The sequence below is a fragment of the Salvelinus alpinus genome, chromosome 1 (genome assembly GCF_045679555.1).
Source record: "Salvelinus alpinus chromosome 1, SLU_Salpinus.1, whole genome shotgun sequence".
NCBI lineage: Eukaryota > Metazoa > Chordata > Actinopteri > Salmoniformes > Salmonidae > Salvelinus > Salvelinus alpinus.
In genome coordinates this window covers 16455970-16475773 of record NC_092086.1, presented here as the reverse complement: position 1 = coordinate 16475773, position 19804 = coordinate 16455970, and the positions used below count along the sequence as shown (strand labels likewise).

The window sequence follows — 19804 nt, the reverse complement described above, 5'->3', positions numbered from 1 at the left end:
AAGGCAGGTCTTTAGGAGACATGATTTTCCTCTTTATTTTTCTATTTCCTTCATGTGAACAGGAGGTAGAATAAGGGAAAGAACTAAACTAGAGCCCTCTGTGACCCGCCTCAGTCACCAACTTCAGTTGAACACATAAAACATTAGAAACAGGGAGATGAAAAGAATGGAGCACATCAAAGAACAAGAGAGCGAAAAGATGAAAAAGAAGACAGAATGGGTTGTTGGCCTGGATGGATGGAGGAATGAATGGATGATGGTGTGGGGGCGTCGGAGAGAGAGAACAGCAGTGGAGAACAGCGTGTCATTGTACTTGAACACCAGGCACTGGGAGACACACACACACATTTACACACACACACACACACACACAAAAACACAGGCACACACACTGTCACACACGCTTACACAGACACACTCACAGACACACAAGCGTATGCTTCTACCCACTGCCACACAGACTTGCGCTAGCTGGCATCTCAGAGGGCAGCCCTCTCTCCAGTCCTGTCCTGGGTGTTGAAGCTAGCTGGACGTTGAAGCTCTTCACCCCTCTGCAGAAGCCAACCTGACCTCTCAGGTCCTCGTTCGTACCTGTGGACTGAGCTGAACCTTCAAGGCCTCTGTCTCCGCCTCCCCCTCAACCAGCCAATCCGGCTACCTACATCCACCTCTGACCTATACAACCACAGCACCACAGGACTGCTGAAGAACACGCTGCTTTTCCAACGACTGCTTGGAAGACGAGAGGAGATCCATCACACTACATCTGAGGTGACTAATGTACTCTAAGGTATTGTTTGTTGTGTATTGAAAATACTATGGTGTTGGTATAGTCAACAAAAACATTGTGGTATTGAAACATTCCACCTCAAGGTTAAGAATGTGTATTCCCTAGGTTGTTGGACCTGTCTGTGTCAGGATTTCACTGTCTATTATACTAATCTGTTTATTCTCTTTTAGGATCTCACTGTCTATTATACTAATGTGTTTATTCTTTTTTATCATTAGTATGATACTGTAATTTACAAACTGGGTGGTTCTTATTGCTTAAGTATCTGATGCCTATTCTTTTTTTTAAACAATGTGGCATGAAACTAGAGAGGTGAAACAAAAGTTAAAGGTCCATCCCCTGTTAGACAATATTTGAATCATAATCTTATTTCATCATCCCACTGGGCACAGACGTCAATTCAATGACATACATTACATTTGGTTGAGTTGTCAACTAACCGCGAATTCAACTTGAAATGAACAACAAATGTCATCATGTCATTGGATTTAGGTTAAAAGTTAGGTGAGAAAAAGACGAAATGCCCGTTACGTTGATGACTTTTTGATCCGGTCAGTTTCCCACGTTGATTCAACGTCATCACGTAGATGTTTTGTTGTTGTTGAAATGACGTGGAAACAACGTTGATTCAACCATTTTTTGCCCAGTGGGTTAATCTCTATCAATTTTGCCCAGTGGGTTAATCTCTATCAGTTTGCCGCAGTGGGTTAATCTCTATCAGTTTTGCCCAGTGGGTTAATCTCTATCAGTTTTGCCCAGTGGGTTAATCTCTATCAGTTTTGCCCAGTGGGTTAATCTCTATCAGTTTGCCCAGTGGGTTAATCTCTATCAGTTTTGCCCAGTGGGTTAATCTCTATCAGTTTGCCCAGTGGGTTAATCTCTATCCGTTTTGCCCAGTGGGTTAATCTCTATCAGTTTTGCCCAGTGGGTTAATCTCTATCAGTTTTGCCCAGTGGGTTAATCTCTATCAGTTTTGCCCAGTGGGTTAATCTCTATCCGTTTTGCCCAGTGGGTTAATCTCTATCAGTTTGCCCAGTGGGTTAATCTCTATCAGTTTTGCCCAGTGGGTTAATCTCTATGCGTTTTGCCCAGTGGGTTAATCTCTATCAGTTTTGCCGATACAAGTAGTGATTGATCAATCTATTGTATTAGTCCAGCTGTTATTTCTCCCAGTGTAATCAGTCCAGAACAGAGTTAAACCGAGCTGGGTCCTCAGTCAACAGAGCCTGGGCCCACTGTACCAGTCCGGTATGAAAGCCCTGCTGTGTTCCGATCCTCCTCGTGTTTTTCTGAGATAATCCAGTGTTCCGGCCAGGCAGGCATAGCAGCTCGTAGCTCCAACACCCACAACAGCACAGTCAATGGAAACCATTCTCTCTGCTCCTTCGGGTCCACACTGGAATCCAGTCACTCTCGGGCCCTCCCTGCCTGTTTACAAATAGTTATGATAAACATTATTTACAGTAGATAAGCACTGTGATTATTTTGACTTTGGAAATGTTTATTAATGCCATGTTAATCTGTGTAGGATTCAATAGACTGGGTGAATGTTATTTACAGTGATTAATGATTTGATTTGCTATTATTCTGGTGGTTTAGAAGTTAATTTGCATAAGTACAGTTCAGAAATGTCCTCAGCTGGATCATTATACTAACCACTGCTTTAATTTCATCTGGTTGTTAGGACTTTTGGCCTTGTCTGTCCCCAGTTGGCCTCCACATCAACCAGAGAGAAGGAGAGGGGCAAGAAGAAGAAGAAGAGGAGGAAGACATCTGTTTTTCAAGATTTCGGGGGTGCATAGACTTTCCACAGCTTGGGACTATTTTAGTGAGACAAAGAGAAAGGACTTTAACATCCCAGTAACAACCAACGTGGTACAAATACTTACGAAGATCCAGCCAAATACCGGTAGACATCGTCAACCGTCACCACAACCGTTACTACTACCACAACAACAACAACAGCCTTTCACCTTCACCATGGCGACCACCGGCATGCAGCTCCTGGGCCTGGTCTTATCCCTGGTTGGCTGGGTGGGCGGCTTCCTGGTATGCTCTGTTCCGCTGTGGCGCGTCACCGCCTTCATCGGCAACAACATTGTGACGGCTCAGATCATCTGGGAGGGGCTGTGGATGACCTGCATCGTCCAATCAACAGGCCAGATCCAGTGCAAGGTGTACGACAGTCTCTTGGCCCTGCCCAGCGACATGCAGGCGGCCCGGGGCCTCACCGTGCTCTCCGTCCTCCTATGTGGCCTGGCCCTGGCTCTAGGCGTGGTGGGGGTAAAGTGCACCAAGTGTATTGGTCAGAATAGTCTGAAGGCTCGTATTGCAAGGATCTCCGGCTTTCTGTTCGGCATCGCTGGGTTTCTCTACCTGGTTCCTATCTGCTGGACGGCACACTCCATTATCAGGGACTTCTATGATCCCCACGTGGCCGCGCCGCACAAGAGAGAGCTAGGCCCCGCCCTATACCTGGGCTGGGGCGCGTCAGCCTTGCTCCTGATTGGTGGTTCGCTGCTGTATGCGGGGTCGAGTCCTCCCGGCATCCCCGGGTCTCCGACCTTCAGCAGCGACAGCAGCCCCCGTAGAGGACCTGCCGCTCAGGTCAAAGGTTACGTTTGATCGGAATGCCACAAAACACAAAACAACACCCCATGATTCCGAGAATCTATGATTCTCTGATTCCATGATTCCGCCCCGACAACATGAGAAACCCTCCTCTCTTAGTATTTATACTTTTTAATACTTTGGAATGTTATTATTATTCTGTGGTGCTTTTTCTCATTCTTTCAAAAGATGCACTAGGAGGTTATGAAGGGAATTGTGAAATCATTTTGTTATTTCATGTGTCCCTGTTGTCCTCCGATAACCCTATTTTCTGTCAGTCTGTCTGTCAGTGTAAAACCCAATAAAATCATCAGTCTTTCAATTCCTCTCTGGGAAACTCCTCTGTGTGAATTCATCTATTCTAGGATACAGTAGCCTATATATGCTTCAAACCAAAGGATTAGAAATGATGGTCACCAAGAGTAAATGTCTTGGCATTGTAGTGGGCCAATGGAACATGTTGTCATGTCGTCACCATTGTGCACTGTGAGTGGTGGTGCAGATTGGAACGGAACAATAGAACAATGGGGAACTGTGTACGTGTGTACGTCTGTGAGTGTGTGGTGTAGCGCTGATGGAGAGAGCACCAGCGAATGGTCTTTTTCCCAACCAGCTACCACTCATCCTCCATCTCCCATCAGGCCATCACTACAGTCTGTACAGTTATCTCCATGTTTCAATGTCTCCAGTCCAGTCTAGATATCAAAACCGGGGTCCTGTCCTCAGTTCTTAGGGGACACTGCCCGCGTCCCAAATACCACCCGATTCCCTATACAGTTCAATGCTTTTGATGGAAGCATAGAGCTCTGGTTTAAAACTAGTGCACTACAATGGGCTCTGATCAAATGAAGTGCACTATATAGGGAATAGGGTTCAATTTAAGACTCAGACTGGGTCCAGTCCAGCAGAACCAGGCTCCTCACAAATGATTGGCTGACAATGACATCATCACCTGATGATGTCATTGTATAGTTCCCATACAACGTAAGACATGGTTCGTCAACTAGGTTTTTGCCTCGGGCCCAAAAGGTTTTCTGAGCTAATAGTCGGCGGGTCGGAACATAATTAGCATATAATACGAGCAAGGTTAATAGGCTTACACTACAAATGGAACAGCATTGTTTTTGAACACATGATTAATACATAATACATTGAATGACTATAACATAATCATTTTGAATTGATTAAACTCATAAAATCACCCCAATGTCTTCTTATTCAGTTCTTATTTAGTGTATTTCTCTGTGCGTTGATTGGTGGGGAAAAACAGCTCTACGTAGTCTACTGTAGGCTACGCTAGTTTTACTTACGGCAACATTCCTTCAGAACAATTACCTTCCATATACTGGATGATTTGATGTCAAATCTCCACTGTTGATTGAGTACATTAGAAGAAATGACAAACATCTCTCCATTCAAACGGTAAGTGTGAGTGTGTGTGTGTGTGTGTGTGTGTGTTTTGTCGAAGCATGTCATGTGGGATGTGTTGAGGCCCAGTAATAAATATTGTATTCATGAGGCATAGTTGACATCCTTCAGATTCTACAGTGCAGTGCTGTTATAGCTACTTTAATTTGATAAGTCATTTCATAAGATCTATCCATCTTACAAATATGACAACCCACATCACCGGCAGGAATAATGACTATCAATGTATCATATATAAATGCAGATTTCATTAACTGTACAGCAGCAGATATGTATTACAGTGCATGGCATGTAGCCTCTTAGTGTAGGTACAGTCTGAGGTCATTAAAGATCCCATGGTGCTTATTGTAAGAGTAGGGGTGTTAACCCCGGTGTCCTGGCTAAATTCCCAATCTGGCCCTCAAACCATCATGGTCACCTAAGAATCCCCAGTTTACAATTGGCTCATTCATCCCCCTTCCTCTCCCCTGTAAATGAGAATGTGTTCTCAGTCAACTTGCTTGGTAAAATAAACTAATAACACACTAATTATTGTATTTTTCTTGTTTATATTGAATACATCGTTTAAACATTCACAGTGTAGCTTGGAAAAAGTATGTGAACCCCTAGGTTATTGGAGTCAGGAGTCAGCTAACCTAGAGTCCAATCAATGAGATGAGAGCTTCCCTGCCCTATAATAAACACTCACAAAATTTGAGTTTGCTATTCACAAGAAGCATTGCCTGATGTGAATCATACCTCCAACAAAAGAGATACAGTATATAAATAAATCAAGTAACATATTTTAAACACACACATTCTACTTTTAATTAAAGTAGAATGTCTGCACACAAAATGGTATCCATCTCATTAAATTAAACACATGTCATCTGCTATAAGCAGTTGTTTATACATTGTCTTGTTTCTTTGACTGGTGGGTGGTGAGGACGCTCTTGGCAGCTTGTCTCTCTCTGTGTCCAGCCTTACCAGCTAATAGTAGAGGCTAGTAGACAGCAGTGGTGGAAAAAGTACCCAATTGTCATAATTGAGTAAAAGTAAAGATACCTTAAAAGAAAATGACTCAAGTAAAAGTGAAAGTCAACCAGTAAAATACTACTTGAGTAAAAGTCTAAAAGTATTTGTTTTTAAATGTATTTAAGCATCAAAAGTAAAAGTATAAATCATTTAAAATTCCTCATATTAAGCAAATCAGACGACACAATTTTCTTGTTTTTTATAATTTAGGGATATCCAGGAGCACAGTTCAACACTCAGACATAATTTACAAATGAAGCATTTGTGTTTAGTGAGTCCGCCAGATCAGAGGCAGTAGGGATGACCAGGGATGTTCTCTTGATAAGTGCGTGAATTAGACAATTTTCCTGTCCTGCTAAGCATTAAAAATGTGACGAGTACTTTCGGGTGTCAGGGAAAATGTAAGGAGTAAAAAGTATATTATTTTATTTAGGAATGTAGTGGTAAAAGTTGTCAAAAATATTAATAGTAAAGTACAGATACCCCCCAAAAACTACTTAGGTAGTACTTTAAAGTATTTTTACATAAGTACTAGTAGACAGCCTTCCTCTCTCTGCGTCCAGCCCTACTAGCTAACAGTAGAGGCTAGTAGAGACGGAGACACAATGCCACTGTATGGAGCATCAGGATCACAGCCACAACAATGGCCTCCAGTGTTGTGAGTGCCAGGTAGTGACTCATACATAGAAATATAATCCACAGAAAAGGGCTTGGAACCTCTAACCCTGGCAATTTGACTGGTAAACTCATGGGTACACTCACATTGGCTGCCAGTCCACCCATAATGTCATCATTGACTTGAATGGGGTGGGTCGTTCTATGCATTCTGCTTCTATGTACTCATCTATGACCTAAGTAGACCTATGTATACCAGTGTAGGGAGGAGGAGAGTGTGATGAAATATAGCAAGGCAGTTCCCATTATTCCTCATAACAATGTGATGGAATGGATAGATGGCTGGATAGGGCCTGATCACACTTGATGACGTAGGCCTATACCACAGGAGGCTGCTGACGGAAGGATGGCTCATAATAATGGCCGAAATTGCGCAAACGGAATGGCATCAACCACATGGAAACCATGTGTTTTATGTATTTGCTACCAGTCCTCCCCAATTAAAGTGCCACCAACCTCCTGTGGCCTAGACACATAGAAGGTTGCAGCTCCACCACCCACCAACACATAATGATCCCTCTCTTCTCTTGAACAATTTCATGTCAATTAAATTGGCTCACATAGGTAGACTGTGATGGGCCTCTGATTTGTTCTCTAAATTAAATGTCTCCCTATATTTCACTTTATCAAACTGAGTAGAATTTAGGTGAACCAACTGATCAGAAAACCGCCATCGTTTGGGATTGATTGAGTAGCCAGTAGGGCTAGCTTGTTGCACCGTCATACATGTTCCTATGTCAAACGTAATGTTATGGAACCCATGTCCACTTGAATAAACTGTACACAACAATGACCCCCTGTACACTCACCTCTTCAGACTCTAGGGGGCAACGTCGCAATACTTTTAGGAATAGACGGACTTCACCGAACCACAGAGTTTCTAAACCCGACACGGGAAGTAGGAAGTAGGAATAACTTTGCAGCTGGCTAGCGATCTTTACAGTGGATGTGTCAAAATAATTTTTGATTGACCAAAAAATTACGTCTCGTCAGCTAGCCTGAGTCATTGGATCAGCCATGGGAAAGGGTGGTGGAACATTTGAGAGGCTTCTTGGTAAGATATGAGTATCTTAACATTTTACACCGGTGATTGTTTTTGCTTATTGTTTTGGCAGTCGTTTGGGGCTGTGACACAGCCCTTCTAACATTAGCTAGTTACCTAGCTAAAATTGGCATTGTCTGTGTTCAGTTCGACGATAGGCCGAGGCCTCTAATCGAGAATCGTCTTTTCTATCGAGCATTGCAGTTTAACTGCTTATCAACAACATGTCATTTAATCTACCAAAAACTATGCTTGCATTTGCTCTGTAAGTTACCCGGAAAGTGTCAAGCCTAGGTTAGCTTGGCTAGCTAGCAACGCAATCAGAGGATGTTGTGTGGGTTCGCTGCGCCCCGATTTTCCCGACATAAAATCCTAAATACAAACATATTTGTTTTGTTGGATATCCCTGATCCTCAGACATAAATCATTGTTTTTGTAATTTGCATAACTTTCATTATTTGCCATCTAGCTTGCTAGTTGTTCTAGCTATATTAGCTCGTTTGCTAGTAGTAGCTTAGTTGGCTATCTATCCAGCTCACCCCACTGCGCCAGACAACGTCACCAGACATATTTTCTTATCAGCCTCATCATAGACTAACTTAAACCCCAAAACAGTTTAGACAACTCGCTGACAACTGTAATCACGAGTAGATTGCTTCAAGTGCTCTGATGTTATTGAGGGTGCCAGTGCCTATTGTTGAGCCCTGTGTTGGCATAAAAAAACTGGCCAACACATAATAAACTGGCCAACAGAAAAGGCCGAAGGTTTGTGTCAAACATAATAACATACAGGCTCATTCCCGGTCACCGACGTTTCCTCTTAGTTTTGCAACAGCCGCAAGCTAGTTAGTTACTGTGTAGAAATGCATTCCATAACAACATCCCTTGATCCACTCACTATTAATCACTAACTAGGCCTACCCCACCCCCATCAGTTACTGAATGGAGAAATCCTCTGGTTCATACCTACAGTGATCGTATAATATGATCAGTTACATTTGTATAGGCCCACACGCCATGCCTGGACATGTTCATATTGTAGTCTAAACTCTGAATTCATATGTGATGTGTGAAAGGCTGTTTTCTCAGTCATTAATGATTTTGAATAGGCCCTAGTCACATGAATCAATATCACCTGCTCACAAGCAAACACACAACTCTACTGTTTAGAGAAATAGCCTATGCTTTCAGGTGTAAGGTTTAGTCTTATCCACCCTGGTTAAAAGACCCTCACACTTCTCTTTTCTTACCTACACTCACTTAGCTGATAGCTACTTTATTGAGGAAAAGTGTACTTGCTACGACTGTGAAATGTGGTTGTCCCACCTGGCTATTTTAAGATGAATGCACTGGCTGTAAGTCAGATAATATTGTCTGCTGAATGACGTAAATGTTTATGATGATCTTGAATGAAAGACATGTGAGACAGTGAACCCTCTCCTCTCTGTCTGCAGATAAAGCCACCAGTCAGCTGCTGCTGGAGACAGACTGGGAGTCCATCCTGCAGATCTGTGATCTCATCCGTCAAGGAGACACACAGTGAGTAGTAGAGTGCTGAGTACACCACAGCCCTGATCAAATACTTACAATCCTTCCTTCCTTCTGGTAATCACTAGCCTAATCTCTGTGATTGGATAATTGCAGTGGAGAGGTCCTTAAGTGTTTCCATGACGAGGCCTAGGAAGGAAGGAACCATTTGAAAATAATTGGAACTAGCCCCATGTTTCTCCACACGATAGACGTGTGTCTGGTCTGATCAAAGTCTCTCTCTTCCTGCAGGGCGAAGTATGCCATCGGAGCCATTAAGAAGAAGCTGATGGATAAGAACCCGCATGTGGCCCTCTATGGTCTTGAGGTGGGTTACTAGACTGACCAATGCTGCGTGGATCTACGCTGAACCGCTTGTAATGACACCATGATAACCTTCTAGTGCTGCTTAAAGGATGGCTTGATCAATTATTCAAATTGGGACATATTCAGATGTTTTGAATAATAAATAGAAATTATATCCAGATTTATATGCCTCGATCACACCGATAGCGTGATTCCATTTTGGTACACCAGAGGTACGTTCGTTTCCAATGGAACGCTGTGTTAGCCTTGCAGCATTGCAGAGGCAGTGCGTTCTGTGTGGTGCATACGTTGGATTTATTGAACGTAAGCGTCTAACTGTATGTGTAGACGGCTTGACAGAAATGGTAGCAGAAGGTGAATGTTGAACTTTTGTTGCACACATATCCAGATGATGCTGTGTAACATTTTGCATAATGACGCTGTCGGTGCATCCAAGGTGATAGTCCAGTTCCATAGTAAAAAGTCTGACGTGAGGCTTAATCAGAAGAATTAGGCCCCTGTGTTGTGAAGTGTGATTATGAGTGTTTCTTCTACCTGTCAGGTGTTGGAGTCAGTAGTGAAGAACTGTGGGCAGACGGTCCATGATGAGGTGGCCTGTAAAACCACCATGGAGGAGCTGAAGGATCTACTGAAGGTGACCCTGTCTTGATTCACCCCCTCTACACCACCCCCTCTCCACCTCCTCCACCCCCTCTACACCACCTCCTCCACCCCCTCTACACCACCCCCTCTACACCTTCCATTCACCCCTGCCATGCTCCATCTTTCTTAGCATCATAGCAGTCTTTCACTTTGATTATTTTCTAGGTGGGGCACAAAGGCTCACAGGTCCACATCAAGGGCCTCTTAAACCAAAAGTTTCAATTGAAACCAACTGAAGCCAAATCATTTTAAGCAGGTTACTCAGATGTTTCTCTCTCTCTCTCACCCTCCCACTCTCCACTTGCTCAGTTCCACTCCAGGGAAGCTCCATTGAGACCTGGATGACCCCATTCTGATGGGTCATTCCTTAAAACAAGTAATGGAGTCAGGCCTAATGGTGTCATGTCCTTACCTTTACCTCCACTCCTTGTTGTATAGGAGTGTTACTGTAGAGGGGACTAGTCTGCTGTGGTCTTCTACAGGCCTACATCCCATCAATCTCCTTGTTGTAAAGGAGTGTTACTGTAGAGTGGACTAGTCTGCTGTGGTCTTCTACAGGCCTACATCCCATCAATCTCCTTGTTGTATAGGAGTGTTACTGTAGAGGGGACTAGTCTGCTGTGGTCTTCTACAGGCCTACATCCCATCAATCTCCTCATTGGGTTACTTCCGTTCAGACAGCTCTCATAGGGCCAGTTATGTTTGTGGTGAGCCAAGAGAATGAAGGGACAGGAACATTAATGTTTGTGCTGAGCCAAGAGGATGAAGGGACAGGAACAGTTATGTTTGTGGTGAGCCAAGAGGATGAAGGGACAGGAACAGTAATGTTTGTGGTGAGCCAAGAGGATGAAGGGACAGGAACAGTTATGTTTGTGGTGAGCCAAGAGGATGAAGGGACAGGAACAGTTATGTTTGTGCTGAGCCAAGAGGATGAAGGGACAGGAACAGTTATGTTTGTGGTGAGCCAAGAGGATGAAGGGACAGGTACAGTTATGTTTGTGCTGAGCCAAGAGGATGAAAGGACAGGAATCAATCTACACATTAGAATAATAAAAAAAATGTTAGCATTTCAATTTAGACCAGAAAAAGGAATGTCTTGGTTTTATGTCGGCTGTCAGTTTGACAAGATACAACTTATTCAGATCTCAGTGTAGGAACTGGGAGGGTTAGGCTGCAGCACTGAAATACTAATCCAATCACGTGAGGGTTTCTTGTGGACTAGGGTGAAGTTCTCCCTAGACACTGATCTTGGGTCAGTTTTGCATTCCCCCCCCACTAATGGTTAAGGTTTGGAGTGGGGGAGGGGAAGGTGACCCTAGATCTGAACCTAGAGGAAACTTTACCCCGCTCCTTGTGGAAGGAATGCCCTCCCTGGCTCTGGAGCTCTTGTGGTTTAGTTGGCTAAAGGAGGAAGGCTAAGACTAGGCCGTGACCCAGTCAGCTGACATGGGCTTGCTTCCCAAATTACACCCTGTTCCCTAGTGCGCTACTTTTGACCAGGGCCCATATAGGACTCTGGTATAAAGTAGTGCAAAGTAATGCACTATGTAGGGAATAGGGTAGCGTTTGGGACGTAACCATGGCGATCACAGCACAGCAGAACAGCTGTAATAACACAGCAGACACCTCTCCCTCTGCTCTGCTTTCTCCACCGTGTCTAGATAGCAGACATGGTCCCTCTATACTGAAATCAGCTTCATGGCCAGCTACAGTTTGTACTAGTTTTCACACACACCGTGTGATCTGTCTGGGGGATATGTCTGAGCCTTGTGCTGCTGACTCCAATCCTTATGACCTTTCAACCCTGCGTCTTAGCCTGATAATCACCCACTGGTGCTGTAGTGAACTGCAGACCTGGGTTCAAATAGGGTTAGAAGTCTTTCAAATATTTCTGGTGTTTTGCTTAAACCTGTCTGGAATGCCAGAATCTGCAGGGTTTGCCGTTTTCAGACTATTCTATTGGTTGCATTGCTCCAGGTGAGCTAAATCAAGCCTTGGTCAAGTCTTTGAAATGATTTTCAAATAGTATTTGAACCCAAGTCTGCTGTAGTCTGACAGCCTGGGAGCTGGCCAGAGGTCATTCAGTTTTCCACATAGAAATGTAGCCTAATGAGTGGAGTTGACATGATTCCTTACAGGACTGTCAATTGTATGTTCTACACAATGCGTTTCTATCTGCAATGTTCAGAATAAGATAGACATTTTATGAATAAAACTGAAATCAGTCTATTTTTATTTAATTTTTTATTAAACCTTTATTTAAGTAGGCAAGTCAGTTAAGAACAAATGTTTATTTTCAATGACGGCCTAGGAACAGTATCTGTTCTACACCACGCATATCTATCTGATTGTGAAGGGTATGTTAAGGGTGCACCCTCTTGAACAGTTCATTTGGATACACTATACAGCATGACATTGCAGTCTTTTGATTGGCTCCCCACCCTTGTCAGGTGACCTTTTGTTGACTTCCTGATGGTGATGTCATAGCTTGGTCACACGCTGATTCAGGTCAGACTGAGGGACTTCCCAGCACAAGTCTCTCCTCTCTGTGAGAGAACACAGCAAGACAACACTCTGAATGTTTAGTCTCTGAAGTGACGTCTGGAATGGGATTATTTTGGGGGAAAAGGACTAAAGGAAACCTTTTAGTTTGAAGTATTTCTCTAGAGACTTGTTGGTCTGGTAAAACAAGTCTCTCTAGCCAGGTTAGAACCTTGTTTCAGTCTAGATGTATTCATATGGTATTATTATTATTATAGTATAGCTTAGTATTGTCTTCTATTTTTGGGGAAGTGTTGTGTTTGTAAGGGGACTGAGGTGCCCAATTTATTATTATTTTTTGCACTTAATATAGAGTAGCGTTTTTAATGCAGTTTATCTGTCTATAAAAGGTGTACTTGTGAAGTTGTACTCAGTGAGTGGTGATGTGTATATGTACTGTGACTGTAACTCAGTGAGTGGTGATGTACTACAGTGTATCTGTACTGTGACTAACTCAGTGAGTGGTGATGTACTACAGTGTATCTGTACTGTGACTGTAACTCAGTGAGTGGTGATGTGTTACAGTGTATCTGTACTGTGACTAACTCAGTGAGTGGTGATGTGTTACAGTGTATCTGTACTGTGACTGTAACTCAGTGAGTGGTGATGTACTACAGTGTATCTGTACTGTGACTGTAACTCAGTGAGTGGTGATGTGTATCTGTACTGTGACTGTAACTCAGTGAGTGGTGATGTGTATATGTACTGTGACTGTAACTCAGTGAGTGGTGATGTACTACAGTGTATCTGTACTGTGACTAACTCAGTGAGTGGTGATGTACTACAGTGTATCTGTACTGTGACTGTAACTCAGTGAGTGGTGATGTGTTACAGTGTATCTGTACTGTGACTAACTCAGTGAGTGGTGATGTGTATCTGTACTGTGACTGTAACTCAGTGAGTGGTGATGTGTATCTGTACTGTGACTGTAACTCAGTGAGTGGTGATGTACTACAGTGTATCTGTACTGTGACTGTAACTCAGTGAGTGGTGATGTATTACAGTGTATCTGTACTGTGACTGTAACTCAGTGAGTGGTGATGTGTTACAGTGTATCTGTACTGTGACTCAGTGAGTGGTGATGTGTTACAGTGTATCTGTACTGTGACTCAGTGAGTGGTGATGTGTTACAGTGTATCTGTACTGTGACTGTAACTCAGTGAGTGGTGATGTGTTACAGTGTATCTGTACTGTAACTCAGTGAGTGGTGATGTGTTACAGTGTATCTGTACTGTGACTGTGACTGTAACTCAGTGAGTGGTGATGTGTTACAGTGTATCTGTACTGTGACTGTAACTCAGTGAGTGGTGATGTACTACAGTGTATCTGTACTGTGACTAACTCAGTGAGTGGTGATGTGTTACAGTGTATCTGTACTGTGACTGTAACTCAGTAAGTGGTGATGTACTACAGTGTATCTGTACTGTAACTCAGTGAGTGGTGATGTGTTACAGTGTATCTGTACTGTAACTCAGTGAGTGGTGATGTGTTACAGTGTATCTGTACTGTGACTGTAACTCAGTGAGTGGTGATGTGTTACAGTGTATCTGTACTGTGACTGTAACTCAGTGAGTGGTGATGTGTTACAGTGTATCTGTACTGTGACTGTAACTCAGTGAGTGGTGATGTATTACAGTGTATCTGTACTGTGACTGTAACTCAGTGAGTGGTGATGTATTACAGTGTATCTGTACTGTGACTAACTCAGTGAGTGGTGATGTACTACAGTGTATCTGTACTGTGACTAACTCAGTGAGTGGTGATGTGTTACAGTGTATCTGTACTGTGACTATAACTCAGTGAGTGGTGATGTGTTACAGTGTATCTGTACTGTGACTATAACTCAGTGAGTGGTGATGTGTTGCAGTGTATCTGTACTGTAACTCAGTGAGTGGTGATGTACTACAGTGTATCTGTACTGTGACTGTAACTCAGTGAGTGGTGATGTACTACAGTGTATCTGTACTGTGACTGTAACTCAGTGAGTGGTGATGTGTTGCAGTGTATCTGTACTGTGACTGTGACTGTAACTCAGTGAGTGGTGATGTACTACAGTGTATCTGTACTGTGACTGTAACTCAGTGAGTGGTGATGTATTACAGTGTATCTGTACTGTGACTGTAACTCAGTGAGTGGTGATGTACTACAGTGTATCTGTACTGTAACTCAGTGAGTGGTGATGTACTACAGTGTATCTGTACTGTGACTGTAACTCAGTGAGTGGTGATGTGTTACAGTGTATCTGTACTGTGACTGTAACTCAGTGAGTGGTGATGTACTACAGTGTATCTGTACTGTAACTCAGTGAGTGGTGATGTGTTACAGTGTATCTGTACTGTGACTGTAACTCAGTGAGTGGTGATGTACTACAGTGTATCTGTACTGTAACCCAGTGAGTGGTGATGTACTACAGTGTATCTGTACTGTAACTCAGTGAGTGGTGATGTACTACAGTGTATCTGTACTGTGACTAACTCAGTGAGTGGTGATGTATTACAGTGTATCTGTACTGTAACTCAGTGAGTGGTGATGTGTTGCAGTGTATCTGTACTGTGACTGTAACTCAGTGAGTGGTGATGTGTTACAGTGTATCTGTACTGTGACTGTAACTCAGTGAGTGGTGATGTGTTGCAGTGTATCTGTACTGTGACTAACTCAGTGAGTGGTGATGTGTTACAGTGTATCTGTACTGTAACTCAGTGAGTGGTGATGTGTTACAGTGTATCTGTACTGTAACTCAGTGAGTGGTGATGTGTTACAGTGTATCTGTACTGTAACTCAGTGAGTGGTGATGTGTTACAGTGTATCTGTACTATAACTCAGTGAGTGGTGATGTATTACAGTGTATCTGTACTGTAACTCAGTGAGTGGTGATGTATTACAGTGTATCTGTACTGTAACTCAGTGAGTGGTGATGTATTACAGTGTATCTGTACTGTGACTGTAACTCAGTGAGTGGTGATGTATTACAGTGTATCTGTACTGTGACTGTAACTCAGTGAGTGGTGATGTATTACAGTGTATCTGTACTGTGACTATAACTCAGTGAGTGGTGATGTATTACAGTGTATCTGTACTGTGACTATAACTCAGTGAGTGGTGATGTGTTACAGTGTATCTGTACTATAACTCAGTGAGTGGTGATGTGTTGCCCCTTGAAACAGACGGAGCCCAACGTGAGGAATAAGATCCTTTACCTGATCCAGGCCTGGGCCCACGCCTTCCGCAACGAGCCCAAATACAAGGTGGTTCAGGACACGTACCAGATCATGAAGGTGGAGGGTAAGTCAGATCCCAGATCAGCCCCAAGCCCCCTAGACACTCCTGAAGACCTGAGAAGACCCCAGATCAGCCCCTAGCCCCCTAGACACTCCTGAAGACCTGAGAAGACCCCAGATCAGCCCCTAGCCCCCTAGACACTCCTGAAGACCTGAGAAGACCCCAGATCAGCCCCTAGCCCCCTAGACACTCCTGAAGACCTGAGAAGACCCCAGATCAGCCCCTAGCCCCCTAGACACTCCTGAAGACCTGAGAAGACCCCAGATCAGCCCCTAGCCCCCTAGACACTCCTGAAGACCTGAGAAGACCCCAGATCAGCCCCTAGCCCCCTAGACACTCCTGAAGACCTGAGAAGACCCCAGATCAGCCCCTAGCCCCCTAGACACTCCTGAAGACCTGAGAAGACCCCAGATCAGCCCCTAGCCCCCTAGACACTCCTGAAGACCTGAGAAGACCCCAGATCAGCCCCTAGCCCCCTAGACACTCCTGAAGACCTGAGAAGACCCCAGATCAGCCCCTAGCCCCCTAGACACTCCTGAAGACCTGAGAAGACCCCAGATCAGCCCCTAGCCCCCTAGACACTCCTGAAGACCTGAGAAGACCCCAGATCAGCCCCTAGCCCCCTAGACACTCCTGAAGACCTGAGAAGACCCCAGATCAGCCCCTAGCCCCCTAGACACTCCTGAAGACCTGAGAAGATTGGCTCGCTGGAAGAAACATGGTGCCAGCTCTTTGGCATTTTGCTCTCATCCCCTCCTCTCAGGTGTCCTCAGGTTTCCCATAGGGAGGTTGGCTATGATCTGGGATTCAGACACACAGTCACTAACACACAGCAAACAGAATTGAGTAGTGTCACAGTAAATATTCAACTTGTATTAATAAACCTTTATCCTGTATTGTTGGACATCCTGTATCTCCCGTTGTTCCAGGTCACGTGTTTCCAGAGTTCAAGGAGAGTGATGCCATGTTTGCTGCAGAGAGAGTAAGAGTCTCCTTCTCACTGATGTTGTTCTGGTTTGATACGTCCTTACTACTGAATGTTCTCCGCTTGTTAGGAGGATCTCTGATGTCTCTCTGTGTGTCCAGGCTCCAGATTGGGTGGATGCAGAGGAGTGTCATCGCTGCCGGGTTCAGTTTGGAGTGATGACTAGAAAGGTAAGACAACACGGCAGACTGGCGGAATGACGGACTGGCGGAATGACGGACTGGCGGACTGGCTGAATGACGGACTGGCTGAATGACGGACTGGCTGAATGGCGGAATGACGGACTGGCTGAATGACGGACTGGCTGAATGACGGACTGGCGGAATGACGGACTGGCTGAATGACGGACTGGCTGAATGACGGACTGGCTGAATGACGGACTGGCTGAATGACGGACTGGCTGAATGACGGACTGGCTGAATGACGGACTGGCTGAATGACGGACTGGCTGAATGACGGACTGGCGGAATGGCGGAATGACGGACTGGCGGAATGACGGACTGGCGGAATGACGGACTGGCGGAATGACGGACTGGCTGAATGACGGACTGGCTGAATGACGGACTGGCGGAATGACGGACTGGCGGAATGACGGACTGGCGGAATGACGGACTGGCGGAATGACGGACTGGCGGAATGACGTACTGGCGGAATGACGTACTGGCGGAATGACGTACTGGCGGAATGACGGACTGGCGGAATGACTGACTGGCGGAATGACGGACTGGCGGAATGACGGACTGGCGGAATGACGGACTGGCGGAATGACGGACTGGCGGAATGACGGACTGGCGGAATGACGGACTGGCGGAATGACGGACTGGCGGAATGACGGACTGGCGGAATGACGGACTGGCGGAATGACGGACTGGCGGAATGACGGACTGGCGGACTGGCGGACTGGCGGACTGGCGGAATGGCGGACTGGGGGAATGACGGACTGGCGGAATGACGGACTGGCGGAATGACGGACTGGCGGAATGACGGACTGGCGGAATGACGGACTGGCGGAATGACTTTCTCTCTCTCCTGTCGCAGCATCACTGTAGAGCCTGTGGTCAGATCCTCTGTCTGTCTGTCTGACATTCTCTCCCTCCTGTTGCAGCATCACTGTAGAGCCTGTGGTCAGATCCTCTGTCTGTCTGTCTGACATTCTCTCCCTCCTGTTGCAGCATCACTGTAGAGCCTGTGGTCAGATCCTCTGTCTGTCTGTCTGACATTCTCTCCCTCCTGTTGCAGCACCACTGTAGAGCCTGTGGTCAGATCCTCTGTCTGTCTGTCTGTCTGACATTCTCTCCCTCCTGTTGCAGCACCACTGCAGAGCCTGTGGTCAGATCTTCTCTGTCTGACATTCTCTCCCTCCTGTTGCAGCACCACTGCAGAGCCTGTGGTCAGATCCTCTGTCTGACATTCTCTCCCTCCTGTTGCAGCACCACTGCAGAGCCTGTGGTCAGATCCTCTGTCTGTCTGACATTCTCTCCCTCCTGTTGCAGCACCACTGCAGAGCCTGTGGTCAGATCTTCTCTGTCTGACATTCTCTCCCTCCTGTTGCAGCACCACTGCAGAGCCTGTGGTCAGATCCTCTGTCTGTCTGACATTCTCTCCCTCCTGTTGCAGCACCACTGCAGAGCCTGTGGTCAGATCCTCTGTCTGTCTGACATTCTCTCCCTCCTGTTGCAGCACCACTGTAGAGCCTGTGGTCAGATCCTCTGTCTGTCTGTCTGTCTGACATTCTCTCCCTCCTGTTGCAGCACCACTGCAGAGCCTGTGGTCAGATCTTCTCTGTCTGACATTCTCTCCCTCCTGTTGCAGCACCACTGCAGAGCCTGTGGTCAGATCTTCTCTGTCTGACATTCTCTCCCTCCTGTTGCAGCACCACTGTAGAGCCTGTGGTCAGATCCTCTGTCTGTCTGACATTCTCTCCCTCCTGTTGCAGCACCACTGCAGAGCCTGTGGTCAGATCCTCTGTCTGTCTGACATTCTCTCCCTCCTGTTGCAGCACCACTGCAGAGCCTGTGGTCAGATCTTCTCTGTCTGACATTCTCTCCCTCCTGTTGCAGCACCACTGCAGAGCCTGTGGTCAGATCCTCTGTCTGTCTGACATTCTCTCCCTCCTGTTGCAGCACCACTGCAGAGCCTGTGGTCAGATCCTCTGTCTGTCGGACATTCTCTCCCTCCTGTTGCAGCACCACTGCAGAGCCTGTGGTCAGATCCTCTGTCTGTCTGACATTCTCTCCCTCCTGTTGCAGCACCACTGTAGAGCCTGTGGTCAGATCTTCTGTGGGAAGTGTTCCTCCAAGTACTCCACCATCCCCAAGTTTGGCATCGAGAAGGAAGTGCGTGTGTGTGAGCCCTGCCACGAGCTGCTCAACAAGTGAGTTACCGGGCTAGAGAGAGAGAGTTACCGGGCTAGAGAGAGAGAGAGACAGTTACCGGGCTAGAGAGAGAGAGAGAGAGTTACCGGGCTAGAGAGAGAGTTACCGGGCTAGAGAGAGAGAGAGAGAGAGTTACCGGGCTAGAGAGAGTTACCGGGCTAGAGAGAGAGAGAGTTACCGGGCTAGAGAGAGTTACCGGGCTAGAGAGAGAGAGAGACAGTTACCGGGCTAGAGAGAGAGAGAGAGTTACCGAGCTAGAGAGAGAGAGAGAGAGAGAGTTACCGGGCTAGAGAGAGTTACCGGGCTAGAGAGAGAGAGAGAGAGTTACCGGGCTAGAGAGAGAGAGAGTTACCGGGCTAGAGAGAGTTACCGGGCTAGAGAGAGAGAGAGAGAGAGTTACCGGGCTAGAGAGAGAGAGACAGTGAGTTACCGGGCTAGAGAGAGAGACAGTGAGTTACCGGGCTAGAGAGAGAGACAGTGAGTTACCGGGCTAGAGAGAGAGAGAGAGTTACCGGGCTAGAGAGAGAGGGAGTGGCTCAGCCAAAACCACTATCAATTCCATTTCATCA

General features: G+C 45.6%; 2 protein-coding genes across 14 annotated transcripts in view; both read left to right on the top strand.

Annotated features, from left to right (window-relative positions):
• Nucleotides 1-401: 401 nt before the first annotated feature.
• Nucleotides 402-3726, top strand: cldnk (claudin k). Of its 3 annotated transcripts, none has more exons than XM_071392822.1 (2): nucleotides 402-771; nucleotides 2475-3726. In XM_071392822.1, exon 2 carries the CDS (start codon nucleotides 2771-2773, stop codon nucleotides 3413-3415), a length of 645 nt encoding a protein of 214 aa, XP_071248923.1. In that variant the 5' UTR covers nucleotides 402-771; nucleotides 2475-2770; the 3' UTR covers nucleotides 3416-3726. The 3 variants fall into 3 exon arrangements, with proteins under 3 accessions (XP_071248923.1, XP_071248940.1, XP_071248929.1); XM_071392839.1 differs by having other exon boundaries at nucleotides 407-771; nucleotides 2500-3726; XM_071392828.1 differs by having other exon boundaries at nucleotides 407-790.
• Nucleotides 3727-7331: 3605 nt separating this feature from the next.
• hgs (hepatocyte growth factor-regulated tyrosine kinase substrate) overlaps nucleotides 7332-19804 on the top strand; it is a 30815-nt gene continuing 18342 nt past the window's right edge. For 10 of the 11 annotated variants that reach the window (XM_071392782.1, XM_071392774.1, XM_071392809.1 and 7 more), the window contains exons 1-8: nucleotides 7332-7571; nucleotides 9014-9098; nucleotides 9339-9414; nucleotides 9955-10047; nucleotides 15761-15878; nucleotides 16805-16857; nucleotides 16962-17030; nucleotides 19110-19234. In XM_071392782.1, the coding sequence (XP_071248883.1) occupies nucleotides 7535-7571; nucleotides 9014-9098; nucleotides 9339-9414; nucleotides 9955-10047; nucleotides 15761-15878; nucleotides 16805-16857; nucleotides 16962-17030; nucleotides 19110-19234 (656 nt within the window). In that variant the 5' untranslated portion in view covers nucleotides 7332-7534. Of the gene's footprint in view, nucleotides 7572-9013; nucleotides 9099-9338; nucleotides 9415-9954; nucleotides 10048-12585; nucleotides 12761-15760; nucleotides 15879-16804; nucleotides 16858-16961; nucleotides 17031-19109; nucleotides 19235-19804 lie in introns of those variants that run through there. The other variant, XM_071392791.1, reaches the window with a different exon arrangement.